Source organism: Aplidium turbinatum, chromosome 14, assembly GCF_918807975.1.
Source record: "Aplidium turbinatum chromosome 14, kaAplTurb1.1, whole genome shotgun sequence".
In the NCBI taxonomy this organism is placed as follows: domain Eukaryota; kingdom Metazoa; phylum Chordata; class Ascidiacea; order Aplousobranchia; family Polyclinidae; genus Aplidium; species Aplidium turbinatum.
Window position 1 is genome coordinate 11,608,374 of NC_137485.1, and position 11,048 is coordinate 11,619,421.

Genomic DNA, 11,048 nt, shown 5'->3' on the forward strand with positions numbered 1-11,048 from the left:
GAAACAATTTAGTAAATTTTGGTTTGAACAGTACAATCACTACAAGACGAGAGCACACTGGATGTAACAAGTAGTTATTGAAATGATCGGTTGCTCAAGTTAAAACTGCAAGCATCAAGCAAAGATGCACCTTTTCTTGTGTTTAATGTGTTCAAATTCGTGTGTTCACTTGCCGTTCCCTATCCCTAGTCTCTCTCCAGCGTTTGCGCCAAAAGCAAAATATAATTTAATATAATTGAATTATTCAGGTCAGTCAGGCCTGTCTCAGCCTGTGTTGCCAGACGCCATCAACCAAACTGGCACTCATACCGACGGTCGAAAACAAAAAAAGTCGTAAGTGCATTTTTACACTTTGGAGTAAAAGGCAAAAGCCCATTTTTTTCTTTGTTAAAGTTTGTTAATGCTTTTACTTTGAGCATTAATATCTGTAACTATTAAATGAAGCACATTTCTATATTTTACTGATTGCCACATTTCTTTTTCGATAAAAGTTTAAAATAAAAGGAATAAGAGCAATTTCATCTCATACTATTTTGACGTAACTGCAAATGTGTTACATACGTCTTTTTATTTTTAAATTTTTCATGAATGACTCGGGCTATCTTGTTATACAAACACGATAGAAACAAGCTGAAAATAGTAGTAGATAGCCCTAAATGCATAGCTTTTGAAAATGCAAAAAGGGAATGTCTCAAAAATGTCACGACTTTCTTGTTTTCGACCGTCGCTATTTTAACTCTTAACTCAATACAATGTTTCTGTAAAGAAAAACGTTCTCGATCTCCGCATAACCTGTATTTTTGGCAAAAGTTTTTTCTAAGGCCTTGCTTGGCCATTACTTCCAAATTCCCCCAATAGCCTACCAATGTTTTCTTCGATCCCAATAATCTTATAATTTCTCAAAAGTTAATACAGAATTCTTTATCTGACAACAACTTCGCTAAGATAGCTCAGTTTTTGAAATTTGTAACGCTAATGTAATGAATAATGATTGTTTCTCGGCAGTCGAGTGTAGCAAGAATTGACAGCGTCAGCGATAGACATGCATTTTGCCAATGAGGCTTGGCTCATCAGTATCGCACCACTAATTCAAGCCACATGGCCTAGTTGATTTTCAAATTTTGATCGAATAAAGTCATGTCTAGTCTACTCTAAAAGTAGGCTAATTGCCTATCCTGGATCATCCCTATTGTAACTCCTCTACTTCTGCGGCTTTTTCTTTGAGGCAATATTGTGTTACCTTGTGTTCCATTGATGCCGTGAAAACGTGTAGGCTTTTAGTCCCTGTAGTTTCGCTATAAGTCAAGTATATGATTGGGAATTTGAAAGGCTAGCTAGGTATTTGTGTGCTTTGTAGGAATTTGGAACGCTAACTAATAATTTGAGCGCATTCTTGCAATCGGTAGTGTGATACATGGGCTAGCCTATACACGTAGTTTTACGACTTTTTAGCGTTGTGCATCTTCTGCGTGCCCCAGTGCCATTGAAGTGCATTGCTTGGAGCATTTTAACCACATTGGGCTTTCTCTTGTACCAACGCATCTAGCGTTGATTTTCAGTATTATGATTTTTTTCAGTCACTGAGTCGTGGCATCTTCCAGTCAGTTCACTACACTTTGTTTGCAGTTGTTATGCTGCCAGTTCAGTTGTGGTGTCAGTTTAATTTATGTTACGAATCATCTGTAGCGCACCCAGCATGGGGCTAAGGGGGTTCAAGTCCCCCCCCCAAACCCGCCACAAAAAGTGACGTTTTTGTATGTTCTTCATTTATACCTTTTGCTTACAGGTTAGATTTGAATAAGATACTACTGTACAATACAACAGGGCTGAGCATTATAGGTTAACAATAGGCTATATTTTACATATTTACAAATAGTTTTAACAGTCGAACTTTTCGGCTTAACTTAAGCCCTCATCAGGAATCTGAAAATAATTTTAAAAAATCTAATAAATGTCAACTTTTTGAAGGTAAATTTACATTAGAAAAAGACAACTACATAAACAACTACAAAAAAATTTGAACCACAGGGAACGTAGTAGCCTACATCAAGTAGGCTACCGTAGCCTAAATGTTGAGAATAGATGCGCCTCCAGCAAATAATTGGTTGTTTAAATTTGGGTTGCAGCGTTTGATTAACAGTGCTTCCAGAATTTGGTGTCAAATTAGGATTTGCCATTGCGTAAAATTTTAAATGAGTCAGCAGAGAATTTTCGATCTGTGCAAAAAAAACACTCCATGATGTGGTCTTTGATGGTAGGCTACTTTTCTTTAACTCCCTAAAGTTCAGATGCTCCCGTACTTTCGTGGTCAAGGGACATACCGTAGCCTAGGCTACGTCAATGCCGAATCAAACGGACATGTAAAACTGTAGGCTATACGACATTTGAGTAGACGTAGGCGTTTGGGACTTTAGTTGAAAATACAAACTAATTTTGAATGTTTTATAAGTAGGAGAAATGTCCACATCAAATTTAGGCTACTGTTTACAAAATTAGTGTTTTGTTTCAAACGGTTTTCGTGCTAATTGTTGTTTGCGCACTTGTTTGTGTTGGCAAACGGAAAACTAATTCTATTTTGTCATACCGGTAGCCTACATGACAAAAAAGTCGAGATCTGTAGATAGAAGATTGCGAGAGTGGACGTAGAGATGAGAATGCTGATGGTGTTAGTAGCATGGGGTTTACTAGGCCAACTTCCAATCTGATTGATTGAATCTTTATCCTCGGACTGGGAAAGCTTCTTGAAGAGCTTAATCCTGGCAGTTTCGCATAGGCTACTTGTAGAGGCTTTGAACCACTGACGCAGGGCCGGTCACCGAGATTGACAGAGTGAAGTTTCCGATTGTTGAAGTCATGTTGCCGGGGAATTCTTCCATCTATTAGATGCCGCTGAAAGGAGAGCAGTCCTTAACGTGCGTTGCTCAAGCGCACACCCCGAGAGTCGAACCAGCGCCGCTTGATCTTGAAGCTTCTTCGTTCCAGAAGTGACGCGCTAACCGACTGAGCCATTAAGAGAACGAATCCTGATGTATCGGCAACCGGTGGGTTATGAGTGCCTTTAAATATTGATCAAAGAGATGGGCATTGGCCTATTGTCACTGTTGTCGCAAATCACTCGGCCGACGTTTCTAAATTAGCCCCCCCCCTAAAATTTTTTCTGGGTGCGCTACTGCGAGTCATGATTTGATTCTGTTCACCACGTTCTGATAGTTCGGCATTTTTCGGTTGCAATCTTTTGAGTTTATGCATCCTGATGGTTTGAAGATTTGTTTTCTGCTACAAACTCGTATATGTAGGCTACACAGTACACATCCAGACATCTCGGATCATCCCCACCACCGATGTGCTCAGTATGTTGCTGCAATAATTTACAGCCAAGTATGAGCGGATTCTTTGGACTACTCGACTTTTTTGCACCAGTACAACGCATCATGTAGTTAAAATTGTAAAGGGGAACGCCACAAATCTACCAAATGTTGAAAATAAAGTTATATTTCTTCCGTTTTAATTCCTTTTTACTCAAATCATAAATTTATCCAAGTCTTTAAACCGTACAACATTTACTAACTTATCCTATTTTGGACAAGCACTTTCAAACTTGTGCACTTTGTCGCTTCTAGATCTGTTATATCTAACGTTGACACGTGTAGGCTATTTCTTTCACTGTGATCATTAACTATGCTGTAATGGTCAAAAAAATTTTTTTTGGTAAAAAATAACAAACTGAACTGAGACAACACACCGCAAGTCAGCAGCTTTACGAATTGAAACTCACGCCTCAAAAGCAATGACAGGCTACCGTAGGCTATATATTTTTAACAAATTCACTAAAAAAAAAAAATCGAATTCACTGATACTAATCCATTCGTGCAGTAGCGTAGCCAGGAATTTTGAAAGGGGGGGGTTTTGACAACCCAGCGGCGGGGGGTCTGGGGGGCCTCCCCCAGAAAATTTTGAAAAATTACTTTGAATTTGGTGCATTCTGAGAGCATTTTCAACAAAAATGTGGGTATGAATATTCCTGTAAATGGTGCTGTCCGTGTGGCATAGCAAAAGGATAAGATCATGTTTTCTTCGGCATTTTTCGAAAACAAAGCTAAGTCTCTGTGTTTTCTTGTTGCTAATTCCTGGCTGAGATGTTTGGTATTGGCAAAACTCGCTCTTTTAATGAAGTATATCAAAATCAACGACATTATGAAACAGTAGCGAAAAATATAGCCAAGTAGGAGATAAGGTTCCATTGACGCATACAAGAACATTGGAACATCTAAGCAAATGATTCTGCTGCAGCAATACAAAAATTCAATTGAAGATAAAAGAAAAATCTTCGTTTGAACAATCTTGTTTCAACGCTCAAGGATCAAAGATACTGTGTCATTTACCCAATGAAGAGTCCGCTCCACGTTTAGAAGGCTCACAATGAGATTCTTGGGTCAGTTTCATGACGCACTTCAGTAAGGTCAAAATACTGCTTTAAAATTACACACTTGCAGCTTCATGCTACCAGTAACTCAGTTTGTTACCGTACTTGCACAAATTTAATGCGTTCTAAACTGAAAGCCCACATATTGCATTGACGTTTAGGATTAAAATAAATGAATTGCTGTTTCGCAGGTGTTTACTTTTATGTAGCTATTCTTTTGACAAAAACGACGGATCGGTTTTGCGATTTATTTACCACAATTAAAACTTCCTCAGGAACGCACTTCATACTTCAATTTTTCACCTGATGAGTTTAACAAATACTTCATACAACACGTCTGCTGGGTCACAACACCTGCTACTGACAACAAGCAGCTGATTGCAAGTATTTGACTTCAAATTTTGATGATATGATGATGACGATGGGATCAAACCACCAAGAATTTCAAATAACTGAATTAAGCTTTCTTAAAACAATGGTATTGCACATAATGATAAAGATAACTTGAATGGCAATTAAAATCTGGTCAATTTTATGGGAAAGGAGTCCATAATAAGTTTATCATCATTGAAAATAACCACAACATTGACTTGGAACTCGATTTTGAAGTTGATCGTCTCCAGGGTGGAACATGAAAACAATCGTGGAAAGATCATGTAGATTGGAATTGTGAGTCCATGGCATACGTCCCCAGCTCCAATCTCAATGTTCTGAATTTCAGACTCTGCAAAAAACAGTGGTGAAATAAGCACGTTAAACTTTTGCACGTTGCCTTACCGGAATGCTTCTCCCACCGTTTTTATCCACCTGTAATTTACAAATTTGCGTACTGGAATGGCCCGATTCGGTGCCGGTGCAGACGCGCTGTGAAACAGCGTTTCATGATTAAAATACAATTAATTGACACGTGGAGATGAATGTTCTCTTAAATCTCACGGTGGCATCTGTTCGTATAAGAGAGGTTACGGAATGAGTGCAGGCTGTGCAGTTTCGACGACCTCTTACGCCTATCCAGTGCAACGGTCTTTCGCACTCTCTCATTGGATACACAATGTATGTTTCCTTTATGCACGCTTTGTTTTGCATTCCAAGGAACATAAATGACTGACATCCAGGGGTGATTAACTGAGTTAAAACCTAGCTCCATTATATCGCCGTAAAAAAAGTTTCATAAATATGTCTGTAAAACCTACGGCGGCATCTGTTTATTTAGGTAATTGTAGGGAACATTCAGAAAGGTGATATACATTCTAACAAATCATTTACATTGTTGCAACCTTGTTGCATAGAAAGAACAGTCGGGTGATACAGTGACGTATCTTATTTCGCACCATTATACATGACTGTAAATGTTTTGGAACGTAATTAAGGCAATAACAATACAAAGTAGGTTACAATGACGCTAAAATAATGTAAATCACCTCGCTGTGAAACAATAATACAAAATCAACCGTTTAATTTCCATGTGTGTGGGAAGTTAAACATGGAAATCGCCTGCATAAATGATCGCTACAATTTCTCCAAATAAACAGAAAGCGTCGTGAGATGTTCAAAAACGTCTGCACCGAATCGGTCGTCTCCAAAAATGGCGTCACCGAATTGGTCGTCTCCGAAAATGGCGGCAATAAATTGTTGCAGACCGTTACCATACCAGGTTTTTCCCAAAACCTTCAATTACCTTCCTTAGCATATCCTTCTGCACATCCCACGGTTTCTACTCGCATCAAATGCAGCTCTACAGTTCTGATCGGGGCGTCTGCACGTTCGATTGTCAATTCTCCAGTGAATGGACGAGTGATACAACAGACACTGGAGTCCAAACTTCCTCGAATAGAGAATCTGGGAATGGTTGCTTTCTGCTAAAGACATACAACATTGGCAAGTGTTTGCATTAGAAGTAACTGGGCTCGAAGAAGTAATATGATGATGATTAACATAAGACGAGGTTGACGAACAATGTGGAGCAACAAACTGGTACATAAAAACACACGATCGACTGGATTGGCAGGAAAAGGGGAAAGTCTTCGCTCAGTAGTGGGCTACCTAGGGTTGTAAAGGGGCGGAAAGTTTCCGGGAATTTTGGAAACTTTCCGGGAATTTTTAAGGACCCGGGAATATTGGGAATTTTCATTTGGCATTTATTATGTTTAAAACATTTGTTAAATATTTCATCAATTAGAAAAAATATAAAAAACCTATCTTAAGCATTTCTTATTTTCTTTAATTATTATAAACATTAATTTGGTGTTAATTAAGAATGAGGCTTATGCATACTTTTTCAATATTTAAAAAAAATACTGATCATATTTGGGAACACTCACACCAAGGTCCGCAATAGGCTCGCAAATGAAAGGGCGGAAAAACTAGTATCAGTCAGGTCAAACTTGGCATTGTGTGAGCCCTGTGAAGACAAGTCAACCCAAGTTGAAGTTGACTCTAAAATCGATGACGCTGCCAGAACAATCATTAGTACATCACCTGAAGAAGCCGTGCCGGAGGAGATGCTAACCGGCAGCAACTAGAACAACGACTTTGTAACCGACTCAGTATTGTTTTGCTTTGCAAAAAAACGGATTGGTGATGAATCATTTTTGGAGTTATTAAACTAAACCATGTGTTTGTATGTTCTTAAGTATTTTAGTTACACATATTACATAGTATATACTATTATTCTAAACAGTATAAGGCCAATATTTTCCTGTTTCGACATCAAATTAAGATTGTTTTGAAAGTTTCCCAAAATTCCCGAAAATTCCCAAAATTTCCATGGAAAGTTTCGGCTCTGAAAATTCTCGGAAATTTTGCAACCCTAGGGCTACCACAGGCTGAAATTGATGCTGATATAACATAAAAAATGCACCACGATAACTTAACGAAAACGAACTAATTTATAAGATTTGATTTGTTTTTAAACATTACACAGCATACCATAACAATTGAACCGCATAGCGATTGCCTTTGAATTTCACATTACCGGTACTGTTCCAAACTAGAGCAAGTGATTTTGTTTTGACAAGCTATATGTTGTACTGTTGTAGATACTTTTCATTTAACGGTTATGTACTCACAGAACCGCCATTTCTGATGGAATTAGGATTAATTGTGAATGGAAAAGGCTTTGTCACCGCCTTTTCCCCTTGTTTGTATTCCACCAGAAATTCAGCTTCTTTTATGAGATCTTTGTTCAAGAGGGGTCTCTTCATCAAACATTTAACAAAATACTGCAATGCAATATTAACCATGTAACTAGTTTTAAAAAAAAAGGTGAAATCATAACTAATTTATGAGTACGGTAGTTTCTATTCCTTCTTTTTAGTTTTTAATGCAATGCCTGGTTTCATTCAAGATCAGTGGATTATCATACAAACCCACAAGGGATTGAATCACTGTACAGTACACTGCACAGGCCTAACAGAATAAGAAATATTTAAACATTTCAAAAAACCTTTAAACTTTTTTGTGAAACTTGATTTTATGACCAGCACCATGGCAATTGCAGCTGAAACACTTAAAGGAAATCATTAATAAGAGGTGTTGAAAGATTGCTAAAAACATCTTCACCAAGTGTAACTAATCTTTGATTTAATAATTAAAAATGTTTTTAAATATAAAGAACAAACTTTTAAATAATTACAGTGTAATTCGCCTAATTCTTTCCCAATGGGATAAGAATAAGTGACAAATTCTAAAGACAAACTGACAAGTTATGCCAACAGGTCAAAACAATATCAATTCTGCTGGAACGACAAAAATGTGACAAACATAAGTAACCATACCTGGATATTGATGTATACACCATGGTATGTTTCATATAAAGTCTTATTGCTTCCAGTTGGTGCAAGTTTAAAGTGAAATGGAATGCTGGTTGCACCTTCTGGCAATCTTCAACAAACAATATTTTACATTTAGCATTCACACATGTGACATAGCCAGGGCCATTGAAAAGATAATTTGGTCCCAGTACCAATGATATCCTTGGGCCCCAAATTGAGACACTTTCAAGAATAATGCACTATATCCAACGAATACTCAATCGTTTCTTTAAGTTCCTGGGTCTCCAGAAAAGGTTGTGGGTAGGGATGCCTAAAGTAAATTGCCTATTCTAGAATTATTCTAGAATTTATTTTCGGATCTAGAATTTCGAATCCTATTCTAGAATCCTCGGCGTAAATTTTAACTATTTTTCTTTTTATTGAGAAAATACACATAACGGCATGAAAAAGAAGCTTTACAAAGCTATCATTTTAACAACTTCTCAATCGTTCACAACAGCGATGAATTGCAATGTAGAACGTTTATCTCCTCCAGATACTGCCCTGTCAGCCTTGTTTTGAGTTTTCCAACAGTCAGCCCAGCGCTTGAAAATGATCGCTCCAAAGAAGCTGATGTTGCTGGAATGGCCACGTATTTTGCAGCTAAATTGTGCAAAAGTGGGAAGTCTGCTTTGTTGCAAGACTTGCAGGCGTATTTTTTCAAATTTTTTTTTTTTATAATTTTTTCTTTTCTCCGTATTATTTCCGAATCCAATTACCCGATAAAAAAGCGGTTTTTAAATTCGAATCTGGATGGATTCAAATCTCAAGGATTCGAAATTCTACTTTGGGCATCCCTAGTTGTGGGCCCCTAAAATTATCCTGGTTCAGGGTCTACAAGTATCCCCTGTCAACACTACTGCATATAGCAAATAACTGTCAACTTGAATTATCATCAAAGTACAATCAATATGGATCGCAAGGTCTGAAATAAACGTTTAATAATAATAATAATATATTGCAGTGAAATGACATCACAGGTATGCTGCAAATCGCAAATATTACTGACTTGCTTTGTGTCGCAATTTCAGCTGAATGAGTGAATAAAGTAATTGACTTGACGGTGTTATACAGAGCTTCGATTCTTCCAACATTTTTAGAACTTAAACTAAGTGATGCAACTCCTTCAACCAATATTGATATGCTTTGGTGTGACAGTGGGGATTTGGAATTATTGTTGACGATAACAGATCCACTGACAGTTTCCTGAAATGATTAATAGTCATGTATTCAGTAGAAAACAACTAACTCAGTGGTTATTCCACAATCCACATTCCCACAATATTATTATTTTAAGCTTTTAAGATAACAAATAGCCTTAATCTTTAACAAAAATGACAACACACTCATTGCACACACTCAAAAATCAAACTGAACAATTTTAGTATCAACAAAAAGGAATGAATGAAAAACTTCTAAGGCACATAGCTGAATAGTGTTGATCATTTCTAAAAAATATATTTAATAAATAACACTGGTCTACAAAAAAAGAATTTTTTTTTGCTCCATGAACTTTGAACACTGATTTAGAGTAATTTTGGGGTGCTGAATCCGAATCTGACCTCAGATCTATCCTATCACGTCAGGTTTGTGAAATATGATAACAACAAATTGCTACTTTCGTCAAAAGTGGAAGATTTGGCGTTGCGTTTACCACCAACATATGCAGTGCTGTAACGAAAGGTTAGTGTTAGACAGGCCAAAACAGCCTAAATATGGTTACTGAACAAGCATTGCCATAGGCTTGCTTAAATCTTTGTGGTTTCATGCAAAACATTGACGGGGGGAGGGGGGGTCAGTTACACTTATAGCCTCCCTTTTAGCTTGTTATTACTGCCTTGTTAATAATGTTGCTTAGAAAACAAATTGGTATCAAAATTATAATTGGTAGGTGTATTTCAGCTACTTATGCACCACATGGCCTGGATTTCTGGATCTTGCACAATGTGTATGTGCAAATCTTCCACTTTTGACAAAAGTAACAATATGCTGTGATCATATCTCACAAACCTGACGTGATAGCATAAATCTGAGGTCATATTCGGATTCAGCACCCCGAAATTACTCTAAATCAGTTTTCAAAGTTCACAGAGCAAAAATCGTGTAGACCAGTGTAATTGAACCTGAGAAAAGTGAAAAGACTTTGTTTTTTATAAAGTTCAGAGAGCTTACCCCATCATGATACACTTTTGACAGTCTATCAAATTTCACATCTAATGAAGCAGTCATCTTCTGTGATATTGAAACAATTAAGCTATGCTCTGACTATTTCTCCCTGTCAATAGTATAAATCATGACAGTGTAAGTAAATCAATTATTATTAGCAAGATTTTAGTGGTTTCAATTGGTTACACAGCTCGGATCTACTCTATTCAACAACCAACAATACTGCTGTTGTTTCAATTACTTTTCAGTTGTAAATTGCAGGGCCTCAGAGGCTACATTTACAATATATGGTAATAGCCACTGCAAAGCAAAATATTGTTTAAAAAAACAAACTCATATACAGTCAACCCCGCTTAATCGGACCACATCGGGACCAAGCCAAATTGGTCCGATTAAGCGGGTGGTCCCATTAAACGGGGAGAACGAATTTCATTATTTTTTTCATCGTTTTTGAAAATAGTTTAAGCATTTTACAATTGCGGCTATAAACACAACCAAAACACCATCAACAATCAAAACAAAATACAGTACTGTACAGCAGTCATTGGAAAAATGCATCAAGGGTCGTCTGTCTTTTGGCTTTATCAGCAATTTTTCGGACTGTCTGTACACAAACATCCAAATGCTTGTGGAGGTCTTGCTCGGCT

At 37.3% G+C, this 11,048-nt stretch overlaps 1 protein-coding gene across 2 annotated transcripts; it reads right to left on the reverse strand.

The window, feature by feature from the left end:
• Positions 1–4,150: 4,150 nt before the first annotated feature.
• On the reverse strand, positions 4,151–10,511 carry LOC145783145 (vacuolar protein sorting-associated protein 26C-like). 2 transcript variants are annotated; one of them, XM_082594936.1, is made up of 6 exons: positions 10,408–10,511; positions 9,245–9,441; positions 8,200–8,305; positions 7,492–7,644; positions 6,102–6,279; positions 4,151–5,147 (listed from the first exon to the last, which is right to left on the reverse strand). In XM_082594936.1, exons 1-6 carry the CDS (start codon positions 10,462–10,464, stop codon positions 4,939–4,941), a joined length of 900 nt encoding a protein of 299 aa, XP_082451062.1. In that variant the 5' UTR covers positions 10,465–10,511; the 3' UTR covers positions 4,151–4,938. The 2 variants fall into 2 exon arrangements, with proteins under 2 accessions (XP_082451062.1, XP_082451061.1); XM_082594935.1 differs by having other exon boundaries at positions 6,102–6,282.
• Positions 10,512–11,048: the final 537 nt, after the last annotated feature.

What these genes read in the sequence shown, in the direction of transcription:
- LOC145783145 (XM_082594935.1), bottom strand. Translation starts at nt 10,464, where the DNA reads ATGACTGCTTCATTAGATGTGAAATTTGATAGACTGTCAAAAGTGTAT. An exon ending in GTGTATACATCAATATCCAG is followed by an intron (nt 7,645 to 8,199) that starts GTATGGTTACTT and finishes ATTGCATTGCAG; the next exon opens with TATTTTGTTAAATGTTTGAT. An exon ending in AGAAGGATATGCTAAGGAAG is followed by an intron (nt 5,148 to 6,101) that starts GTAATTGAAGGT and finishes TGTTTTTTGCAG; the next exon opens with AGTCTGAAATTCAGAACATT.